We start from the raw sequence: 26443 nt of genomic DNA on the forward strand, positions 1-26443 counted from the left end.
TATGGGAACAACAAGAGAACCCCTGTTTATTGTTAAATAAATATCAAAATCTATTTAAAACTGGCAAAGATATCAAGTAGATAACATACAAAAAATATTAAGAACGAATTGAAAATTTTCTTTATAAGTCGTTTAAGAACAAACAAGTGGGGAGCTATCGCTGAACAACTTGCTGGCTCGACTTTAAAATGCAAAAAAAATTACTGAAATATATATTTATCCTTTATTATTAATAGAATCCGGAACGTCAATATCCGTAGAGGAAATTATCCGACAACCAATAACCGATGGGAAAGAAAGGTTCTCGAGAGACGAGTGTTGCAGAGTCGTTGGATACAAACGGCACAAAACTGTACTTTATGGCGAAATATGACCGAATAAAAATCGTCCACTTTTGAACATAACTAATTTAATTGTGAACGTTGGATCTTTTGTGAATGATAACGATAAAAGCATTCTTTTATTTAAAACACGGAGATATCTAATTTACTACCGATCTATGTAGTTTTATTCATTGTTTCAATTTAATATCATTATAATTGTTGTCTACAGTACAAGAGGAGTTTTATTTTCCACCTACCTTGCTCATACGTAGCACAATAATATGTAAGAATCGTCTTACAAAATCAAATCTTATTTTTCTTTCACATACATATCTTATACCTATTTGCCTCAAAACATTTCTAATATTCAGGGTACAAATTACCTACTTTTGTATCTGATATTTCAATAGAAATAAAAACAATGACGAAAAACCTCGAAGATTATTCATAAGATTTCTGAGGATTTCTCGTATTATTCACGATGTTTATAGAATATTATTACATAATTTTTGCAGACAAAGAAGATTTATATTGTTATAATTATAAAGATAAGAAATTTAAAATACAACAGAAGGCGAGGTAAGAACAAAATGTAAATTAATAAGCACAAAAATATACAACAGTCGGATTGTAAATAGATAATTAAAAATAAAATTAAATTAGGAAGGTATACGCATAATCCTGCAAATCCTTTTGTAATTAGGATCATTGGGTATATTGTATATATGTATGAACTTCTTCTATATATGTAGAAGAAGTAGTAAAAATTGTACACAAGAAAATACGTGCTTCAGAATTATATTCAAATGCGGACTCACAGAGTAATACGATTACACCTAAAGGTTAATTATCATTTAAGAGTTATAAGCGTCATAATTTCAGTAGTCATATTAATGTGCAATAGTATAGACGTTGTTAGTACAAAATAAATACACTCCAAAAATATTAAATACTCTTAAAACTGTCTAGAATTTCTTCAAAGTTGGGGACGTCTCCAGCGCCGTACCTGTCGACCAATACGTGTTTTAATTTTGATTGAATAACAACTCTTTTCTTGATAGTTTTAGAGATAATATTTCTATAATACTCCTGAGATTACAATACAACTGAATATATGTTTATCAAACAGCCAGTTGAAAACCGTTCGGGTTAAACAACGTCCAAATGAAGAATACGATACGATAATACGGATTCAAACTTCCTCTTTGCATCGGAAATTAAAAGCAAATACTATTTAAAAGATGTCCTTGTATCCATAATACTTCAATACGAGATAAAATATCTAGTATAATCTTAGTAATGACTAAGAACAGATATTATCTTCTATGCAACAGAAAAAATTCAGTATAGTATATTAAAATATTTTCAAGAAGTGTTATTCTGTTTTTCATCTTTTTTAAATTAAAGAGAGACATACAAATATGCACATCTTTATTATCTTTATAGATAATGATTACAACCTTTCATCAAATAATGAAAATGTTACTAACATATTAATAAATTTAAACTAATTTGATATCAAAATAACCAAAGCATTAAAGTTACAAATAATGAGTCTAGGCCATCATAATCGATTGGTCGTATGTTTTGTTTTTTGACTAACTTTTAAATAAAAACAAAAACAAATTAAACAAAGGAACTTACCCGTGTCATCAACTGTTAGAATTGACTCTGCGATGGTGTCCCGTCGAAAGACTCCTCGTTGATCAACCTTAACTTAACTGACTCTCTCCTCAAGTTATAACTCGTGGATATGTGACAGTGCTTCACGTCTACTGTCAGAAGATCTTCGTTAAGCTCCACACCACTTTTCTCCACATCAGCAGCAGCACTTGGCTTCCTTTTATGTCTAAACGACGTACCTCTTTGTGTACTAGAACCTAAATAACTATCTGTCGTCGTATTACCATTAAAAGTCTTTTCTGACTGTCCAACACCTAATTGCTCCAATTGAATATTGCCCCTCAACTGTGCAGAAGAATCGATGCACGGGATCAATAGTTTAAATTCCTTCCGAAAGTTCTCATTCATCCACGCGTAAATGAAAGGATTATAGCAAGTCGATGACATAGCTATCACATGACCTATAAAAAATACTAGAAAGTAGTACTTCCAATGAATTGCGTAAATATAATAATCATTGCACAAGTTAATGACGTTCAAAGGCAACCACGACAACCCAAAAATAGTCACCATTGCAATTAACATTTGGTTAGTTCTACGTTTCCTACATTTATCTAACTCTTCCTTGCGGGAGTTTTTACTGGCAGCCTTCGCTTTGGCTCTATCGTTCAATTTGAAGCTGACACAGGTGTAACAGAACGCAATCACGATGAACGGCAAAACGAACTGCATCACAGATGTAACTGAGCCGAATATTCTTCTCAATTTCTCCGTCGGCCACGTCTCTTCACATAATCTACCTATTTCTAAATCGTAATATGTCATAAATACAGCGTACGGCATCGTCACGGTCACGGAGAAAGTCCATATCATAATAATGACAGTGATGCATGTTTCTATTTTCATTCTCGGCCTAAAAGGGTAAATTATCACAAAAAACCTATCGATAGCTATAGACATAAGTGTTAATGTGGATATGTAAACACTGCACCCTTGTGCGAAAGGCATTATGTGACATAAGAGAGAGCCCCAACTCCACGATCCGCGGAAGGAGTACAATGGTGTGAATGGGACGGCGAATATGCACAGCAATATATCGGAGAGAGCCAAATTACTGATGAACAGGTTAGTTACAGTCTGCATGGCTTTGTTTCGGATTACCACGAAGCAGACTAGAATGTTCCCTGATAATCCGAGAACGAAAATGGTAGTGTATATGACGCAGAAAATGGCTTGAAGCCATTTGTTGTCAATGATGTTTTCGTACATAGTCGGATGCGCCGGTGGCAGACTGTCTGGCGTCCCATTCCTAAATTTTTCCAATATATTGCTCAATCCACTATAGTTCAGTGCTGTTTCGTTCATTATACTTATTCAGATGGTATTTTCCGTAATAAAAGATAGATAACGATTTATTCCTTGGCTTTAAAATGACAGTTTTACGAGCTTCGCCAATAGAATTTATCGTTGTTGAAACCTGTAACAAAGGATTGTATTGTTAATATTTATGTTTCCTTAGGATGTTTGCGGTTTAAGTGTTTGCCTAATGAAATGTATTTCAATAGCAAAGCCTTCAAGATTATGGGCTGTAAAAAATATAGGTACGAAGTTCATCATAATGTTAACTAGGTCAGCAATTAAACTCAGATTGGAAACATTTAATTAAGTAGATGTCTACTATAATTTAATACCAAGTTAGAAAAGCTTTAACATAATCACTTGTGCTCTGAGGGTCTACCATGAAATGTTTTCCGAAATTTCGGAACCAAACGAAACACAAATTTGATGTTAAAATTACATAATACATGCCGATTGGACATATTAAAAATGTTAAAATATTGTTCTTTTGGACTTTTATGATAGGATGTATGACAAAGGAAATGTTAAACTACATTTATTAATCTGATTTTGGTTTAAGCAAAAACATGAAATTGAGTCCGAAATTTCGGAATTTCATTTCATGGTAGACCCGCAGATAACACATCGTCACATATGGATTCTGTGAATACATGTTGCCTATTTTTTCAACTTACATAAAATTAAGAATTCTTGAGATCTGAATCCAAACGATCGGCTTTTAATTCCAAATTATAGTACCTAATTTTTTTTCAGTACATAGAGGATGTTTAATATTTTTCTATCTAATGGTAAACGCGACATAAGTTTGTCACATGCGCATTGCCGATTCTAAAGAAACCTTATGTTAAGAAACCCTATATAGGGATAAAAAGGGAGGGTCGACCAAAGAAAATATGGATGGACTGTGTGAAAGATGATACGCATAAAAGAGTGCACCCAAATATAACAACCGATAGGGATCATTGGAAAAGGAAAACATACTTTGCCGACCCCACATAATTTTATTTATAATTTAATATTATTTCATGACCCAAATACAAACGCACACAAGGACATTCTAATCTAAATTTGTAATAATGAGTATTTACATAAAACCTATTTTGAATAGCGCTTACGTATCCCTATTTAATCGCTTTAATCATACAAACCATACTAGGTTAATATTAGTAGTTTAATTAAAGCAATCGTGGATATAATCTCCAAAATCGTTAAGAAAAACCCTTGATGTTATTTTAAATTTTCATCTCGTAAGTCCCCTCTATAGGGAGCGATAACCTCAAATGTGCTTGTAAGGTGTCGATGCAATTAGTTCAGGAGTATTATTTATGTTAGTTTAGTGAAAAGGCTTATGCTCTGAACTGTCTAAAATTAGAATATATGTGTATCTACGCCCTAAAATGATAATATAATTATATTTTATTTGTGTAAGCGATAGAATTTCATTTTTTCATTTGTATTGTAAATTGTAAAGCAGAGATTCACCATCGTATTAAAATTAAAACATAAAATACTTACATACAAAACATTTAAACATCTCTAAGCGTAATAAAATACCTTTTACTAGTTTTAAATGCAATATATAAAATTTATGTCTCGTTGTGTCACTAGAAATTCAGAATTATGGCATAAGTATATAAACTGCACTGTAACAGAATATTAATGTTACATGGATGATATGTATTTTACTGTTTTAATGGCTTGTGAAATGTGAAATGACTATTTTATAGTTAAGTGTTGTAGAGTTTTTGAAAATGACTCGTTTGTTCGCATAACAAGACCGTGATATTAATTACTTTGGTTTTGTATTATTATGTTAATTTTACTATGGTATAATTATAAATGGTAGTATAGGAAAAATAAGTACGAGGGGAAAATATCTGAGGGAGACTTTGTACTTTGACAAGTCGATTGCTTGGGTACCTCTGTCCCATTCGTGTTTCAACCGTGAAGCAGTTGTGCCGTTCAACCGTGTTTGAAGGGTGGGATATGGCGTGAATTTACTGGGTACAGAGGAATAACACATGAGTCCTCAGGAATGGCAACGCATGGAGGGTATCATGGGCGAAACAGTATACTCTGTTATGTCCATGGTACTGCTCATGTCTATAGGCGACGGTTACCACTTTCCATTAGGTGGGCCGTCAGCTTGTTTGCCATTCTAAGTTGTATAAAAAAAAATGTAACTAAACTGTACTGGTGTCAATATGAATAGGAGCTCCCAGTAACTACGTGCGATCACGTAGACGGCAATTATTTGATGTTCCATTAAGAAGAACAGAGTTGGCTAAGCAAGCTCCCCTATCTCTTGAATTGAAAATACTCAATGATATTTTGTACCGGTATCCACAATTGGATGTATTTGCCTCCAACTTGCTGGAGTTTCGTCGAATGACCACAAGGTGTTTGTGTGCAGAAATTTAGGCTCTAATATTATCTTTAGTTTAGAGAATCTCAATCGCGAAGGAGAGCTTCATCGACGATCCACTGTCATTGTAGAAACCACGACTACTCTGTCAAGAGTGTACGACTGAAGAGAGAGATTATCTCTAGTTAAGTTTTTTTTTATACCACTGAGGTGGCAAACAAGCATACGGCCCACCTGATGGTAAGCGGTTACCGTAGCCTATGAATGCCTGCAATACCAGAGGTATTACGCGCGCGTTGCCGACCCTGAAGAAACCTCTTTAACCCCCTTTTGAAGAACCCCATGCTGTAGTCTCTTGGGAAAACCTCAGTTAAATCTTTTTTTATATTATTCCTTTTATTTATGTATAATATTCCTTCATATATATGTTATAGTACTGATGATTTCCTGGGTGAGCGTATTGGAAGATTGTAAAGCTCATCCAGTTGATGTAATAAATAAATAAATAAAGAACGACATAAGCTGCTAGAAATAAATATAAATAAATATATACAGCTCCAAAGAGAGACAATCTCTATCCTTTGCAGTACCAGGGGTGCATAGAAAATAGAAGATATTCTATGATTTTCATTGTATTATTTTCAATATTCGTATACAAAGACCTAAAAGACTTGTGACTTAATATATAACGTCGTTGAAGTTCTAACTTCGCGTAAGTCAAAATTTGAAAAAATGTGAACATTTCTTGTAAATGTTTGTATCTATAATAAATATTAGAATCTCATCAAATATCAAAATCTTAGCCGTGTGATCCCGGCATAAAATAAGCCACCCCTTTCTATCCCGTGGGTGTCGTTAAAGCAGACTAAGAGACGGCGAGTGATGGGTAGCAGCGTCCCCCTTAAAACATCTCTAAAGCCAGACTGCGGTTGCCAATCCACCTACCAAGCGTGGCAACTACTCGCAAAATCTCCCAAGGGGGAGGCTTACGTTCAGCAATGGACAATTAAAGACTGATATGATGATGATGATGATGAATCTTTGGGAAGAAACAATAAATAGTATCTATCTTTGTAGTTGTATACTTATAGTCCGAAATGTAATACGAGTCAACTATATTACTAATGTCAATTCCAAACCAAGAAACTATTTCTTTCCAAACGCCCTAAGTAAGCGATAGGTGCCTAGACTGCTAACTAAACTGTAGAACTTGTCGCAAAAAAGGCATTCCTATGTAAATACATGGTAGAGTCATATCACGAATCTGATTTCACGGGTGTGTGCTAAGAAATTGCATAGTTTGCAAATTGGCTAACTTCCAACGTCGCGGGTTGATTCTCAAATACGGGTATTACTTGCTCTTCAAAGTTTCCGCTCTATTCATTTGGATCCTTTACGATTGATTCCGGCGAACCATACCCAAAACTTTCCCTAAAACTAATTTTAATTTGTTAGTTTAGCAAAAATATTATATTAAGGAGAACGTAGAACTGAATTTGAAATGATTCTATCTCAATCTACACAAGCAAACCACTTGTATTATAATACAACGCGCCATGTTCGTGAAATAGCCTCAAAATTTCGTCGTTTCCTCAACCTATTTCTTTAAAAAAAAATGTTCAATTTGACTGGTATACATAGAATACTGGTATAATATAGAATAGTCTTTTAAAATGATAAGAATGATTTCGATTTCAACTTAATAACATTATTATTTATAAATAATACTAGCTGACTCGGCAAACGTTGTTTTACCATATACATTATTTCGAGACCTATACATGAAAATTTATCCTACTACAATTATTCGATTGCCATCTTGCAACCTTATTACGGAATATAAAAATCGCGATTAAAAAACAGGGGTTGATCGTAAAACGATGTAAATTTAAAGTTGTATCTATTTTTCAATACTAAATCATAATAAAATAAAGACAAAAAATTTTGCTAAAAAAATAAAAAAAAAAAAATTTAGGGGTTGGTCACCCTAATCATTGAGGGGTATGAAAAATAGATGTTGGCCGATTCTCAGACCTACCCGATATGCACATAAAATTTCATAAAAATCGGTAAAGCCGTTTCGGAGGAGATTGGTAACAAACACCGCGACACGAGTATTTTATATATTAGATTATAATAATAATGTGTTCCATAAAAAGTCCAATTGTATCAAAACCACTTATTTTCATTTAAAAACTAAACTATTGAACCGATGTTGATAAAATTTTTATAAGAATAATCTGTAAGTATATCCTTTCAGATAAAAAAAAAATCAAATCAGTTTCTAACTAATGGAGTTATGAGGTCACAAACATAAAAAAATAAACCAAATTTTTTTTAATGCATGATTAATGGCCTGGTGGACCAGTGAGGGATGATAGGTGAATAATGAAAAAAGCAGGTCAGTCAGCCCATCGTGATGAATACACCTGGAACTCAGCATGATGTTTTCCAGGGGGAACCGCGCGGAGGTCGACCTGACAGGGTATATTGCTAGCAATGGGACTGGTAACCCGCATTACTAACGATCCCTTCCCCCCCAATAAACCTAATTGAACCTCTTCTTTTTTTTAAGTCGGTGATAAAACTATATTTATAGTAAAACTTTAACTAAACTATGTATCTGTGTAACTGGATCAAGATATAAATAAGATTGGAAGTTAATTATTAACTATAATATACTAATTCTTATTCTTTAAACTAGAAGACCATAACAACATAAATTTTTTTATGATATTAGCTCAGCTGACGAACCTGTAAGCTCATACACAGAGTAACACACTATCCACTGCACCACAGAGACACTGAAATGTATATACTCATGTTAAAATAATGAGATTAAGTGATATTACATTTTTACGTCAAAAAAAAAAGGGATGGATGGAGTACATCCGTCCCAAGAGAAAATTTTGAAATATCCTTTTAGTAAAATGCGCCGTTTAATTTCAGAGAGGGTTAAAATAAATGCGTGAGAAATCGTAGTTGCAGGAACAGCAACTACGATTTCTCACGCATTTATTTTGTAGCTTCGAACGCTGCCACATTGAATTCTAATATGTTGGACGAAATGTGGACACGTCGAGTATGGCATTCTTCAGAATGTCAATACTCGTAATTAACAAATGCTTCTAACTACTCTATTAGGTAATATTAACTCGAACATATTTATTTTATAGATTCTATTAATACAATAAATGGGAAAGATTGTAACGATGGATGCATAAACAGACGGACAGATGTTTGTTACTCTTTTATTCAAAAACTAATGAAAAGATTTGAATGAAATTTAGTACAAGGGTAGTTTATACCTTAATTTGGCACATAGAATAGTTCATATACTAATTGAAGTGGATGAAGTCGCGGGATATAACTTGTATTACATGATCAAACAAACACAATTATATAGTTTTCTGCTTTCTCTCGTGTTTTAAAATTGGTAGTTACCAGGTATTATGTGTGAAACTATAAAATAGGTATTATGCATTATTTTGATACTAAAGACATGAAATACTATACATACTTATTACATATCTAATAACATCTGTGGATAATTAAATGAATCTTTAAAAAAGAATAAGTGAACAAAAAAATATGCGTAAACTTATTTATATAAAAAGAATTTAAAAACAAAATTAAGAGCGAATATAAATTCTCACTAAACAATAATATACAAGCTCCATTATATACAGCTTATTATTAAAACAAAAATAAATAACACTATAACAAAAATTTCATAGCAAAAACAATAAAAAAAGAACTTTGTTTAGAAACCAGTTTATTTTTTCCCAAAAGATATCGTAACAAGCGACTATGTAAGGAAACAAAGCGCCAATGTAAAAGAAACAAAACCAAAAACCCTACACTAAGCTCCTGACCAGCATGGTAATAGTGAGCTCGTATCCACCTTTATGGGGTCTCTCCCCATGCACACTCCCCTCACCCAAATGGGGAGATTAGTAGTTTCTTTTGTTTATTTTTTAGGGTTTTATTTAAGTAGTAATCAACCCTATCCTAGCATAAAGTGATTGATTTAATGAAATTTAAACCATTTATCTATCTTGCAAATCTACAAAAGGCCTATAAAAATAATTAAATATGTCCTATAAAATGTGTCCTATAAAAAAAACCGACTTAAATTGTGGCAAAACCAGTTATTTCGATTTAATAGTTTTTAAAACAAAATTGATAAAACTTCTATAAGGCCAATATGTAAGTATGTCTTTTCAGATAAAAAAAACAATTTTCCAAATCGATATACGACTGACAGGTTATGAGGTAATAAACTTTAGAAAAGAATACCCGAATTGTTGAAATATTTGGACTTTTTATTACAGTATCTCACAAGAGATGTTTAAAAATTTTTGATTTTGTTTCAGCTAATGTAGTTTGTATAGGCTTTTTTTAAATTTATTTATTTGTGTAAATATCATCAATAGGATGATATGGAGTGACAAATATGGTAGATTATATATTAATATAAAAGTTTTTCTACCTTATAAATTACTGTTTTGGAAAAGTGACACGGTAAACAAAAATATTTTAGAATGAAACATTTTTCACAGCAAAAATGGTGCAAGAATTTATACAGCTGTTTTCTCTTTTTTGTTCACCTTACTTTCATAATTTTGGAGCTTACTCTTAATAAAAAAAAAACACGTGTATTCACCACTAAGACATGTAAGTGATTATTTTTAATTTTTATAGTTGCTAATAAAAACTGTAACTACTTTAGCGACTGTAATTGTGCCCTTATCTGAATTAAGAACGAAATAATCATTTACAATAACCATTAGACAACATTTTAGGTTATTTATGTGAAAAATAGGAGATACTTCAAGATGTAATTTACTTACAATTATTGTAGCGAAGATTGTAAATAACCAGCCTAAACGTGAGTGGTATTGAACATAACAATTTAACAGTCATTTAAATTTCAAATTAAGAACTAGAAACACTATTAAAAATTATATTTATTTTTGACAAAAAATCGTGAGGTGTTTTCACTGAGGGACATGCGCGGTGTGCTGTCTGGGCATGCGCGGTAGCTCGTCCGGGGGATGGTGGAGGCAATTATTTCTATGAAATTTCCGACTCACCGCGCTATATCGGAAATTTCAGGGCTTGGCCCGTTCCAGGCGCGTCAATGGCGACATTTTAACAGATAATAGGCGTTGTGATTTTTTTTTTTGTCATATGCCTACACAATTTAACCATAGAACGGCACGGCACGGCTTTAATTTTTTGTTGACGGTATCATCATACAAAATCGTTAATTCGTACCGTGAAAAATTGTGTACATAATGCACACTTATATAGGTATTATAAAATCGTACCGTGCCGTGCCGTGATACGATAAATTACAAAACTGTTCTATAAAGGAAAGAAGTTCGTCTATACACCTACAATGTATAAAAAAATATTTCATTTTCCTTTGTTTACGATATGCTAATTTCTGTTTCGAGCGGTGCCCGGAGCCATTGAGTTCCAAGAATTGTCCATTGAAGCCACGTATCAAAAATCAACTTTATCTTATCGTGAAAGAGTCATTTAAAATTTACTCATGCCACGGCTGGCCTTGTAAAACTTCTGGGCTTTCGTATACAACCATTTCTTAATATTAGAATATACACGGTGAAATAGTACAATACTCTCAGTTAATACACGATAAAAAGTTAGTACAGTACAAGAAAAAAATAATCCAAATCTAACGGAATTGTGAGATAACAGACATATTTTTTTATTCATTTTTTTAAATCAATTGAAAAGGAAAATCCGTAATTAAACCTTTAACCGTATAGATCTTGGCATAGAACTAGCCATCCCTTCCCTTCCCGTGGGTGTCGTAAGAGGCAACTAGAGGAGCTTGTAGTGGAGGGATGAGCAGCTCAGTTCAATGAATGATAACGAAATGGTAACCCCGCCTGTGCTAACGGTATATGCTGGCAGGGCACCAGTGAGGGATGATAGGTGAGGATGAAAGGGTAGGTCAGTTAGCCCACCATAATAATAGGTCTCCCCATAGTCTGCCATAAGTAACTTTACTGTCACATGCTTTTAATTGCTAATAGCTACATATGAGATAAAGTACTAGGAGAGAAGAACCATATAAATGGTTTTACCCTAACATGATAAAAGTAACTTTAATTCACAGGATCTCCTTTATGTTCGAATTTGTAATTATGATAGGTATTTAAAAAAAAATCTATTACATCATCATATTAAAAGATTCGTTCAATGTATCTCTTTTTAATATATTAATTTGTCCTATATAAATAAGTCCTTTATGAAAGCTGAACCTCGTAAGCCTTAATTGTGCTTATAATAACCTACACGGTAATTTATTTTTGTATAATTTCTATCAATAGATTTTATTAATATTGTGTTAATTTTGTATAAATAATATTTATATTTTACCTATATTCTATTTGTGTATAATTTTTATGGGTAATTTATTTTTAGACCATTCATTGAGGGGTCGTCAATGAAAACCCGTTAATGTAAATAATGAGCACGGGTCTTTTTATAAAAGGAAGATATTGTCATTCTTAAAATCTATCCCATCCCATCCCATCCCATAACTGTCCACTGCTGAACATATGCCTCCTCCTATTAAGAGGTTTTGTCAGTAGTTGCTATAATTACCAGGCAAGTTGGCAACCACAGTTAGGCTCTGGTGATGTTTTAAGAAGAACTTTGCTGCCCATCCCTAAACCATTAGTCGCCTTTCACGACACCCAATAGAAAGAAAGAAGTGGACCATTTTATGCCGGAACTACATGTCGATTACACTACTAATATAAATATGATAATATATTCCTTAGAAAATTAGCAATTAGCTCCATTTACATAATTGATTCTTAGCGACACAAAGGCACCTAACCCTCATTACATTATTAAAGGCAATAACGATGAAATTTTCCAGTATCGAATATTTCGCTAGCGATCGCTTACCAGCAAGTTACACGATTGTTCCCCATCCGGCCATTGTATGCGCTGTCACACTCGAAGGAAACGGGCCGGAAATCGCGACAAACTATTCAACAATGGGTTATTGCTTTTTGAACAGTTGATGGGCAGGTTTTGTTTGCTGCATTATTGCAGCGGATTTTTGCTGAGTTTTTTTTATCTTTGTCGATTGTTACTCTAATCACAATATGCCTCTATCTCTCTCTATTCAAAGATTATATACTCTTGATCATATATTTTTTTACTATCATGATTTTGTCTGCGTGACCGGAATATCTTCCTTGACCAGAATAAAAAGTCTATGCCCTTCTCCTTTCCATATAATACCTGTACACTAAATTTCATTATTATTGGTTAAACCGTTAAGACGCCATGAGATAAAAAAAAAACAAACAATTTAACTCATTTCACATTTACAATATTAGTAAAGATTTCTTATCATTTTAAACTAACTTCATAAAAAAGGAGATTTACAGTTCGGTTGTATTTTTTCATGTTTGTTGCTTTATAACTCCATTAGTTCTAAATTGATTTGGATTTTTTTTTATCTAAAAGGATATGCTTATAGCCCTATATTGGCCCCATAGAAATTTTATCAAAATTGGTTCAGTAATTAAGTTTTTAAATGAAAATAACTGGATTTATCACAATTGAAAGAAACCTTTTCTTTTGAAACGCAATCTTAATTAATCTAATACCAGACTATTTATAGTTGCCTAATACTTATTTTTGTACTATGAGATCCATTCGGATGCTGTACTTTTTAAAATCAATCTAAAAAGTATCATTGTTCCACGTACAAAAAAAAAACCGTAGGTTCTGATACATGGACCTACACAGTGAAAAATATAATGGTAATTACGAAACTTTTAACAACAAAACCTATTTTTTTTTAAATTTTATCCTAATCTACAGAAAAGAAGACAATCTTGACGGTACTTCATTCCCTAGATTCAAACTGTAGAATTCTTGACAACTCTAGTTACACAGAACAAACCAAAGTAAATTTACAAACGCTCAGTCCTTACATTGACCCCTTCAGTCAACAATATGACTCGAACAAAAGTGAAGATCTCAAAATCTCTCTTCTTTAAACAATGCTCCTTTATTTACTTTACGAGTATTTCCTAACATTTTTTTGTGACAAACAACGTTAAAAAGTGCCCTCAATCCAACTACTGACTAGTACAATATTCGGTGTATTATGAAAAACTAAATAAAGAATGTATTTCATTATTAGCTATATCCCGCTGCATTTCCTGCATGAATTAGTATGTACGTACGTAACAAATACTGGAAATACTACCGGTAAAGACCGAGTGGACCCGCTATAATCGATATGGAATCCTGTGTGGGCGACATTGAACCCGTCTTGGACAATATATATCTTTTTACGTCATCAAATGTGTACGTGATATAAAAAAAAAATCTATTTATAAAACCATTTAAGTTCACAGACGAAGAAAACAATACCCCATTGTATCAAGTAATGAGTTTTTCCAAATGTCTATAAAAATCTCAGTCCATTCAATTCTTCTGAGTCAGCGTCTTTTTAATCTTCTACACTTATTAATAAAGTAAAATTATAATCAAGTAATGTCTGTAAAATGGGAGATGTGTAAGAAAAAATAATACCTATAAAAGCCAAAACAATAAATTTTGGACATTTTGTCTGTCTAGCTGTATGTTTCTTCTGACATTACATAAAATCTACAATACCAAATTGGATGCGGTTGTTGTTCCTCGTCAACATCTAGAAGCATATAGAAGTGGCCAGTTTCATTAGTTTCTCTATTTCTGAAATCCACACGAACGACATAACAGGCAAAATACTAGTGATATCATATATTAGCGTACTAAGGATTATTTTTCAGTGGGGCCTGGCCTAAATATGGCCTAAATATACACTCACAGACATGTTTTTGCCATTAGCTAAAAGCCGTCCCTGATCCTGGGCTGGACACGAGAAAATTTAGGGGTGAGTACGAAATCCCTCTTCGTAGCTATAAATAGGCAGTGTCTCTACATATGTTTTTTAGAAACTACTAAACAGATTTTGATAATTTAATATAGTGTTCATTATATCCTTGTGCAATATATAAGATACATATATGATACCAATATCTCATCTCATCATATGGAAAAATACAAAAATTTACATAAAATACGTGTCACAAATGAAGCTGTTATATATATTAACACAATTCGTGGATTTTTACATTTTAATTATTTATATACAGCTGAAATCTATTTAATTTAACCAATTTAATTTAACATTTAAATATTACTGTACATATTGCATATACATACATATATTATACTTAGAAAACAAACAGACATACATACATACGAAAACAAGTGTTTGGATTATGCAGGAATCAACAACCCTACCCTCAGAATGGGAGATGGTATGTTGAACCACTACATCAAGGTCGTTGAAAATAATGACGATATCAACATAATAATTGATAATAGATTTTACAGACAATTAAGTTAAACTTATCATAGTTACATGAATAATATGGATACAGATCCAATATCTATATATTGGTTTCCTATGGACATTGATGGTGGAAAAAAGGTCATCATCCATTGGATATCGCCCATATCGGTCGGATATCTATTTTCGAATACGTTAAAAGTCTATTAACCCATTTTTTTGGATAACAAACTGTTAATATATTCGTTATTGGACCAGTACTATAGATAAATCTTGTAACTAAAATATATAGGTATTGCTATATATTACCCCATCTCTATTATCTAGGTCTCGGCGTAGAACAAAAATATTAATTAAACTAAATTATGACCTTTAATTTTTTTATTATAATTATATATTTAATTAATTGTGTAACTAATTATATATTTAATTAAATAAGTATTAATTAATTATATAATTAACTTAATAAACATTAATAAAATGTTTAATAGTCATTGAATATGCAACTTCACCTATGAATAAGTCTCTACAACATTTATTTACATAGTTATTTAGCTTTATATGCATGCAACATATATGCATGAAAAAGGAAAGAATCTTACCATGAACATTTACATACTTACATCTACATAGATTATATCTTTGCGTGTCTTGTTAATATAAATCACATTCCAAGATTTATTAAGACTTACATACATTTAAGAATACTATTAATATGTTTAAAAAAAGTTTTAATGAAAATTATTAGATGCTTTAATTCATTTCAGACGTTAACTGTTTATATGGGTATATAAATGGAATAGATACCAAATTTCATTAAAACCCTGAAGTGGAAAGGGACTGAATAAGAAAGATTTAATTTCTGAAGAAACTTTAACACTACGTAATCATCATCATCATATCAATCGTCAATTGTCCAGTGCTGCACATATACCTCCTCCTTAAAGTATTTTACCAGTAGTTGTCACACTTGGCAGGCAAACAGGCAATCGCATCTAGGATTTGGTAATGTTTTAAGAGTAGCGCTACTGCTCATTCCTCGACCATTAAGTTTACATAGTCGCCTCTTACGACACCCACGGGAAAAGAAGGGATGTTTCAATCTATACCGGGACCAAACGGTTAGCATTAGAATTTTGTTAGTATCAAAGTATCTGTATCGTATCTGTATCTATACTGTGACAATTTTTAATCTAAATTACTTATGGAATATAATTATTAAAGTTTTTTAAAAATCGTATTATTATACTGTCGTGCGATTGATAAAAAAAATAGGAATATGTGTGTGTGAGTGTGTGCGTGAGTGTGTGCGTGCGTACTTGCGTACATGCGTGCGTAAATGCGTGCGTACGTGCGTACGTCCGTGCGTGCAGGCGTGCGCACGTGCGCGAGTGCGCTGTACGTGTGTGTATGTGTGCGTTTGTGTATATGTGTGTGTGTGTGTGTGTGAGCGTGCGTGAATGCGTGCGTGCACATGTGTATATGGTTTGTTACTCAAGCACGCGTAAATGGTCAGGATTAATCATATCGGGCCCCAAGACACTGCAGGTCTCGCTTACAAAAAACTGCAACAATATTTTTTTACATATTATAATATTTATAATGCGTTATAAAATATACTAAAATATGACACTGTAACTTTAGAAAAAAGTAAAAATATTTCACTGAGGTTTTGTTAGATATAAACCTTTAAACGTAACTTCCACTTAAAGAAACTTTTCGAATAATGTTATTTACCGGACCGTGGAATCTCTAACCGGTGAGGGGTACCTAGGCAGTTGCCTACACTACCTAATAGATAATCCGACTCTTTAAAGGCTTGAAGGGATTTATTTGAAATAAATTTTGTTTACAGATAGACCACACCCTGTATTTACATTACATTATTGTCTCTTCAACGGCAATGGGTTGGCTGGAAGAGATCTCTTTTAGAGATAAGCCCTTAGCCCACCCTTTTTCTTTTATAACACAGGGAACAAACGAGCTTGCAGTTCATCTGATGGTAAATGACTACGTCCATGATCACCCACAATACCAAAGGCATTGCAGGTGTGCTGCCGGCCTTTTAAAAAGGAATATGTTCTTTTCTTGAAGGTTATGATGTTAACAAGGTAACAAGTTAACTTATCGTTGTATCTTTTGTTCAAGTGCAAAAAAGAATATATATATGTACATCATACACTATTATATATATATTTCTCAAATATGCTTGGAAATGTGAGCATTATTTTGACAATCTTCTTCCAGATAAATCAAAATTGCCGTACTGGCCAGATACATGCGAGCAGCGGCTGGCAAAAGTTGTATGAAAATCCATATCTGTCTTGTTTTGCGGCCAGATAAATTACTATGTAAACTCATATCTGTCCTGTAATTTAAAAATGGAATGACCTTTTACTTCGAAACATGGCTACTATGGAGGTAGCTAGTACAAATTTTTATTAAAATTTCAAACTGGCTTGCAAATAGAAAGCTGTTTATTGAAAATAAAAAATAAAGAAACATTATGGCGCGTGAAAAATTATTATTGTTCGTTATTCGTCATTGAACTTAAAAAGTAAAATTGTGTTTTTGATTTCCGTGTATTGTTTGAGAAGCCTTGGCCACAACTAGGCATTGATGGACTCACGTATATGTGCCTCGGCTACGCTTCGGCCCACATTTGCATGTTCGTCCATCAATGCTTCAGTTGCAGGTCGCTGCAGTAATGTACTATTACACAGTAATTTACACAGAATGAAAGAAATGGCTAATTACATAAATAGATACTTAATCTAAGTACTAATACAACTAAACTGAAACTCGTGTAAATACCTAATTAATATACCTACAAAGACAGAGACAAACACCTCCGTTGTTTATCATTCACTGGAATGGGCTTTTAGGATCTCCTTAGGGATAAGCCTTTTAAGTCTCCATCCAATTTGTATTCCATTCATTCAATGAAGTTGTACCTGCTTCGCTCTTCTGGGACACCGGGTGAATTTTTAATTTGAACACTTCTAATTCGACTTAACACAATATCTGTTTATGATTGTAGGTACTTTATCTTAAATAAATCAAAGTAAAAACTCATTTTATTTATTAAATAATTAAACATAGATACGTCAACGTACATATGTACATAAAATTATATTTTTTTTATACAATTTAGAATGGCAAACAAGCTGATGGCCCACCTGATAGAAAGTGGTAACCGTCGCCTATAGACATGAGAAGTACCTCTTCTTATGGACTCTTTATCTTATGGACATAACAGAGTATACTGTTTCGCCCAAGATACTCCCCATGCGTTGCCATTCCTGAGAACTCAGATGTTATTCCTCTGTACCCTGTAAATTCACGCCATATCCCACCCTTCAAACCGAAAAACAGCCATGCAAACACAACTGCTTCACGGTAGAAACACGAATGGGACAGAGGTACCCAAGCAACCGATTTTTGTACAAAATCTCCCTCTTGTATAGAACGTTGATAAAAAAACGAGTCAGATAATTTGACAATTAGCTGACAAAAAATTGTCCCGTTTTAGAAACTCGATACTCTATCTATATACGTATAATCTAAGATATTATCATACCCGATAGAGATTTTGTAAAAAAGTGATCAGGCTTGAATACCTCTGTCCTATTCGTGTTTTTGCAGTGAAGCAGCTATGTTTACATGGCTAAAATTCATTGCATGGAAATTACAAATATGTATACAGACTGACATCTAAATTATATATATATCTCATCAGGCCAGAGGAAGACTTTGTACGAAAGTCGTCTGCTTGGGTACCTCTATCTATTTCATGTTTCATTGTGTGTGTGCTGTGAACCAGTATATGCATAGCTGTGTTTCATTGCATGAGAATGGCAAAGAAATTGAGAAACAGGGCACTGAAGCTTAACACCTTAATCCTCAGAAATAGCAACACAAGATAATTATCATAGGCGACACGGTATATTTTATCATTGTGCTTTTCATGTCTATAGGCGACGGTTACCACTTTCTGTCGGTCGTCAGCTTGTTTGCCATTACAAGTTGCATAATAAAATATATTAGTGTACTTAAAAAACTACGCTGTATCTCATCCAGAATATCTCAAAGCTTTTTTTATACCACTGAGGTGGCAAACAAGCATACGGCCCACCTGATAGTATATATATATATATATATATATATATATATATATATATATATATATATTATGATATGTGGGGTACTACGTAATACTAACTTTACAAGTAAATAATATATTCTTTAGCAATATAAAGGTTGTAAACCTCTTGGTAATAAATCGAAATTAAGCACAAGTTCTCACAGTTTATTTAATTTTGATATCATACTATTAAATCATATATTTACTTATTTTACTTTGTATATGAGATATAAATAATATAACATAAATACCCAACTTTTGTTAATCCATTCGCACTTATTTAACTATAGCTTCTTTAGGATTTCCAACAATTATTGTGATACATTTTATTTAATGACCACGTGGTTTACTATACTTGTTCACTCTTGATATGGCAAGGAGTTCCGCTCTGTTCAACGGTTGAACAAGAAGTGTCTCCCCACCCAAATAATAATTTTTTATATCCACACGGCCGAATTCGAGTAAACAAGTCAGTAAGACCACGTGTTCTTACAATTTCATTACTTTTTATTTAAGTATCATGATAATAAATAATTATATAATCAATTAAAATATAAATTAGTGTTCTATATACATTACAAGAATAATTTATTACCAAATTCGGTATAATAACAATTTTAATACTTTATTATATTTAAAGTAGTTACTTTGATTTTTATTAATAAATGTAGGTACACATTTTCACACACAAGATGTTTAAGAAAATTAATATAATTTAAAATAAATATCTAACACGCGCGTTGCTGACACTGAAGAACCCTCTTTACCCTCTTTTTGAAGAACTCCATGTTGTGGTCTCTTGGGAAAACCTCGGCAGGGAGCTCATTCCATAACCTGAGCGTTTGTCAAGTCAAAGTTTGAAACGCGAATCTTTAACCAGTGCGTGTTGCCAATGATGACTTTTGGAACAGAAACATAGTCCTATACGGTTGCCCGTATGCAAAAACTACAAGTTACTTAGCAAGCTATGAAGAGGGCGGTGCTTAGAGTTTCTTTGCATAACAGAATCCAAAATGAGGACATCCACTAAAGAACCAAAATCATCGACATAGCCTTAAGGTTAAACAATCTGAAGTGGCAATGGGCTGGTCACATAGTTCGAAGAACCGACAACCGATGGGGAAGAAAGGTTCTTGAGTGGCGACGACTAAAACTTCCGCCATTAGACGGAGTGACAACCTCAAATATATTGCTGGAAGTCGTTTAGACTTAGTTTATCGCATGTTTTAAGTTTGTTGTTCACTGGGTTCCATGCTATTGTGTCAACAATGCGAAAGTTTAAAATAAACTATTATAATAAAATTGTAACTTGACGATGTCTATACATGAGAGATATTTAAGAAAAAATTATCTTATAGTTAAAGTGCTTTGTTAGCAAACTAAATAGTTAATCGAAGAATACTTTACATATAAATCTACAACTAAATTTAAAGTAAGGTGCAAAGTTTTTGCTTCAAAATTTTCCAAATATATTTTTTTTATTAATATCACATTTTCAGTAACAGCTTAACAAGAATATACATAATTGCATGATTAACGTTTTAGTTTGCTAGCAGAGAACTATTTAAATAATTATTCAGAAACATTGAAAACTGTTAAATTATTTTTGAAAATTCAGAAATAATTGCCACTTTGTCACACTTTACATTTTTATTTTATTTTATTTAAACTTTAATGCAGGTGTATGTGTGACGGTGTATTATTGAATTGAGAAAACACTTCGGTATTCAGTAAATTAAAGTTATGAATGCTCATAAATACTTTATATAATATGTAAAAGTATACGTTAATATATAAACAAAAAAAATCTGAATATCTACATGGACTAATTCCTATTTGCATAGCTTACGCGAGGTTTCCACTCGAGCGAGACTGGGAAAACATATGATTAAAATAAACGATGCCAGTTTGTTGCCAATTTGATACCTAGATATCTTTGTTATTGCAAATTAAAATGAAAGTTTTTATTTAACAATGAAAGCTTTGCCCGTAGGTTCTATTCACATTATATAATGTGAATAGAGCGTTGGCTAAAAAAGAATAAAAAAAAAACATATAAAAGGCTTTCTATATATCTGTATCTGTTTTCTTCTTATGCGACCTCAAAAGGAGGTTCTTAATTCGCTTATGTCTTTTTTATCTCAAATTGTTTCTTACTAATACCGCTATAGAGGTAATAATTAAATTAAAAAATAAATGGATAAAAACAATATGTCGCATTTTCGCATTTTTATTATTCTTTCAATAGATTAAGGTATAAATAGATGGTATGTACATATCAACATAACTTACACTTACAGTCGATTACTATAGGAAATTATGGTATGAATAAAAACTTAAGAACGGTCATCCAATATTATTTTATCCAATATTGGTTTTTACTAATTTAATACAAAGAAACTAATGCATGTCTGCATTCTAGCACAGCTCGAATAGAAGTGTGGCAGTGATGTAGGAAACTAAAAGGCGGAACTCTGAACACATTTAGCTGACAGCACTAGGAATGTATGATCATATGCTATGGTTTAATAAATAACGAGTTAGATGAAGATTTTGAAAACGATTTGATTCAAATTTTGGGTACTTAAACGACTCAAGAAAAAGAGAATAACTACGTGTTATTGGGTACATGAAATAAATCAAAAGAGAAGGACATATGGTGAATATCGTATTCTGTATTCAAACTTATTTCATAATAATTAAAGATTTCATATGTACTTTAGGGTTACTACAATATAGTTTGAAGAAATACATGAATTTACTAAATATGATATACACAAGAAAGGAACAACATTTCACGAAGTCATTAGTATTAAAGAAAGACTTGTCTAGTAGATCTGGATCAGGTGGCATGTGCGTATTGGAATACTGTAAAGCTCACTCAGTAGATGTTATGTAATTAATAAGTAAATAATAAATAAATAAACAAATTCTTCTGCTTTAATAGATACATGTATATATGAAAACCACACAGTAAGCATTGATATGTATGTAGCATCTATAAATTTACCAGTACGCTATAATAATTTATTATTTTTTGGATATAATTTTAAATTTCCGTCCATGTACACGATATCGTTGCAAAAAATAAAAAGTTTAATAAATTATAATTTATTTTTTCTTGATAATCTACTTTAATCTTAAATCTGTGAGAGTGACAGCTCAGTCAGACAGCACTTGACTGCGGGCCGAGGGTACCAAGATCCCAAAATACCAGTCTAAATATCGAAATTTTAAAATCACTTTTCACTTCATGTCACTTGCAGTACTTCCGAAAGCGCGTAAAACAGCCATTCGGTAAGCCCCGTCTATCAGAGGCCTTCGTGTAAACGGCAGCCTAAAAACTTTTGACACCAAAGGACAAAACCCTTAAGACATATTGATGTAAATTGTGCACATTATGTAGTGAAGTCTAAGTTTAGACTTCTAGCTAATCATGTTCACTATAGGGTTCAAACTTATAGCGGCGTAGTGGGCCAAGTCACTGACTTCCCTAATGGCTGGGTCATCTGTCTTACTCGTGAACGGGTGCTGTTTGTTGGGATTGGTCTGCTCTGGTCACTACAACTGATTTATTTTATTGATTTGTTTTAATTATATACTCTTGCTCTTAATTACTTGTCTATTTTATATTGTATAATATAAATAAATAGAACTAAATGCTAATTATAGTCACAATACCCATACAAATGTGAAATTATTTTGTATATACTCGTATTCTCAAAGAGGGTTGACGTCAGGCAGGTGGCCGGTCGTAAAACTAAAAAAACCAAATCTTTTTGTAATATGGATAAAATCATATTACGCCGAACCCAAATGATTGGGATAAGGGTAGGAAGATGACGATACTCGTATACGAATTGGAAAAGTGAACATTGAAGTGCTTGTAGGTTCTTCTTAGCAAATAACAGTAATGCGAAGCCAGCAGTAAAATTAAAAAAAGACCGGTCAAGTGTAAGTTGAACTTGAGAAAGGGCTTGTAAACAAGTTTGAATAAAGATTCTATTTTATTCAATTCTACACTGACTGTCTAAAATCTATTATAAAGCATATCACAAAAACATGAATAAATCTTCAAACGTGTATCTCACAAAATAACTACATTTTCCATGACCTTAAAAACAAAATGCGGTGATTTCTAAACAAAGTAAACGAGAGTTACTCGTCGTGTTTTCAACAAATATTATGTATCTACACTGAACGAAAAGCACTGGAGCCAGAAATTAGATATTTCTTTAGTAAATAATACCCAACCGTGGAGTCTGCAACGTAATGTTTGGTAATAGCAAAACAAAATACGCATATGTATGTATATTACACTTCTTGAGTTACGCTCCGTGCTCACATATCGAATAACGAATTGCTAGCGAAAAGAAGTTCACATTTTAAAAGATGAATTGCTTTGAATTCGTGAAAACGGTCATTGATGATTAATTGACGAATCGTAACAAGTTGTACCGTGTGCCCCGGCATAGAATGGGCCCCTTCCTCTTTTCCCGTGGGTGTGAGGGTGAGATATGGACAGCAGCGTCCCTCTTAAAACATCTCTAAAAGCCTAACTGCGACTGTCAACCCCGCCTGCCGTAGCGTGGCAACTACTGGCAAAACTCCCCTTATGGGGAAGGCTTATGTCCAGCAATGGACAGTTAACAGCTGGGTTAGTTTGCCATCTCCTCTCCTTAAGAGGAGAGATGTGAATTTTCTAAAAATTTAAAAAATAATAATAAAAACAAGCAGTGACAGATTCGTATTTTTTTAACGCTTTCGTATTTATTATTCGTATTTCAAAACGTTTATAAAAATATTTATGTATATTTGTGCCAAGTTCCTTCAGGAATAATTTGAATTGAATGCCAACGGCCTCTATCCTTACAAGCTTATGGAACAGCCACGCGTAAGGGTCAATATCAGGGTTGCCAGATGTGATTTTTTGTTTTTACTTAAATGTCGAATATCTCTAAGAAGATACCTTCACTTTTACCCAATCACAAACATGTGTCGATTTTCATTACGCTTTGCTTTGTAACCACTACACGAAAGACTAAAGGCTAATTTAAAAAACAACGCCCATATCTACCCTTTACTCCTTCTATCCTGTTTTGCTACCTTATTTGTTATATTTTATTGTATTTATATACTGTTGTACAGTTTATAATTAATAACGAAAATTTACTCAAATTTCACCAAGCCCATTTAAGTATTCTCCAATTTCATTCTTGAAAATTTTACAATCATTATATGTTTATTTGAAATTGAGATAAAAAATATCCAATCCGGCAACAGTGGGTACTTTTTTTAATGGGTCACAATGAAATGGTAACTCCGCCTACACGAACGGTATACACTGGCGGGGCAACAGTGAGGGATGATAGGTGAGATGAAAAGCAGGTCCAGTCAGCCCATCGTGATGAATAATGAATTCAGCACGATAGTTACCAGGGGGAACCACGTGGAGGTCGACCTGACAGGGTATATTGCTAGCAAAAAAGACTGGTAATCCGCATTACTAACAATCCTTTCCCCCCGCCACACTGGGCACTATGAACGTTCTATAGTACTATGACGTCCATATCCGCCCTGTGGTCCCGGCGTAGAACGGGCTACCACTTCCTTTCGCGTGGGTGTCGTAAGAGCCGATTAAAAGATTTTAAAGGTCGAGTGGTACGTAGCAGCATCCCTCTTAAAACGTCATTAAAGCCTAACTGCAGTTGCCAACCCGCTGCTAAGCACGACAACTACGGACAAAACCCTCCAAGGGGTAGGCTTATATTCAGCAGTGGACGTTAACGGCTAATAGAATGATAATGTTGTCCACAATAATGTTCATATCAATAAATTTTCCCGATATCCTGATACCAATTGTTTTTCCCAAGATCCGCAACATTTTCTGAGCCATAACAAGTTATCCACAAATAGAGTTATTAAATAAAATGATTGCTTATTTGTACTGTGATTTAATTCCAAAAATAATATTGACTCGGGGCGGTATGAAGTGATTGCGGTTAAACGAGGTACGGCTTGATCGATAATTGAATGGATTACCGCTGTCTATACCAAGAACACTTTCCCTTGCAAATCAAAACGTTCCGCCAAATAAACTTCATGTAAGATCCTTTTTGTAAGTACAGAATACGATATCATTTACATAGTACTAGTTGCGATACATGCCCATTATTTGGGTGTGTTAATTAAAAACAACGAATGTTGTCAAAATCTACGAGTACTCTTCATGTTGATCACAGTTACCAGTTAAGGTAAACATTATGATTTTTTTTATCCAACTTAGAATGGCAAATAAGCTAACGGCCCACCTGATGGAAAGTGGTAACCGTCGCCTATAGATATAAGCAGTACCATGAACATACCAAAGTATACTGTTTTGCCCATGATATCCCCCATACGTTGCTATTCCTGAGGACTCAGATGTATACCCCTGTACCTTATAAATTCACTGCCATATCGCATCGTTTAAACCGAAACCCAGCCATGCAAACAACTGCTTCACGGTAGAAACCCGAATGGAACACAGGTGCCCAAACAAATGACTTTTGTGCACAGTCTCCTTCTGGTAAAGAATTGTTATATTTTGTATAACTTGTTATCTCAAATATATTATAAATGTCAGAATGATGTGTTATTTTTTAACTTAATCTCACAATATACATTTCTCATTCAGTAAGTAGGAAATGGCTCATACGTTCAAAATTTGTAAGTAGCTACTACAATTAAATTAGTTTTTACACAACATTTCGATAACTTTTCATAACGTTTAATCACTGTTTTTAATTAATAAACGCTTATTTTTAATAACGTCGTGCTAATAGTTAATTGCTTCAAAATATTTAAAGGATTTATCTCGTCGTGATGACATCAAATACTGCCAGACCCTTGTCTCCAGCATGACGTTTGAAAAGTTAGTAATTTGTCGCTTAAGCCAGCTCCATAATAGCTAGTTATTATTCACTAGTGGAACCGAAGTAATGGGTAAAACTATCCGCCGAAAAACAAATTAAATATTTTAATTAAATTTTCGAATTCAATAAAAATTTCTTATAGACGTGAATTAATTGTAATATATTCGGAAAACGTATCTATAGGTAGAAATACTCTCGCTACCATATATATGAAAAAATATGAGATAGCAATATCCAATCTTGTTTTTACAAAAATGTTATTGGAGTAAATAAGAATGTACAAAGTTTGCGAATAAAATAGTGCTCATA

At 33.1% G+C, this 26443-nt stretch overlaps 1 protein-coding gene across 1 annotated transcript; it reads right to left on the minus strand.

The window, feature by feature from the left end:
* Positions 1-436: 436 nt before the first annotated feature.
* LOC113521382 (prolactin-releasing peptide receptor-like) lies at positions 437-10677 on the minus strand. The gene is made up of 3 exons (XM_026906908.3): positions 10524-10677; positions 1968-3423; positions 437-1329 (listed from the first exon to the last, which is right to left on the minus strand). Exon 2 carries the CDS (start codon positions 3309-3311, stop codon positions 1983-1985), a length of 1329 nt encoding a protein of 442 aa, XP_026762709.2. The 5' UTR covers positions 3312-3423; positions 10524-10677; the 3' UTR covers positions 437-1329; positions 1968-1982.
* Positions 10678-26443: the final 15766 nt, after the last annotated feature.

The sequence above is a fragment of the Galleria mellonella genome, unplaced genomic scaffold (genome assembly GCF_026898425.1).
Source record: "Galleria mellonella isolate WM207_F2 unplaced genomic scaffold, CSIRO_AGI_GalMel_v1 utg19, whole genome shotgun sequence".
In the NCBI taxonomy this organism is placed as follows: domain Eukaryota; kingdom Metazoa; phylum Arthropoda; class Insecta; order Lepidoptera; family Pyralidae; genus Galleria; species Galleria mellonella.

Bases quoted from the DNA above. Each gene is read 5' to 3' on its own strand.
- LOC113521382 (XM_026906908.3), bottom strand. From the start codon at position 3,311: ATGAACGAAACAGCACTGAACTATAGTGGATTGAGCAATATATTGGAA.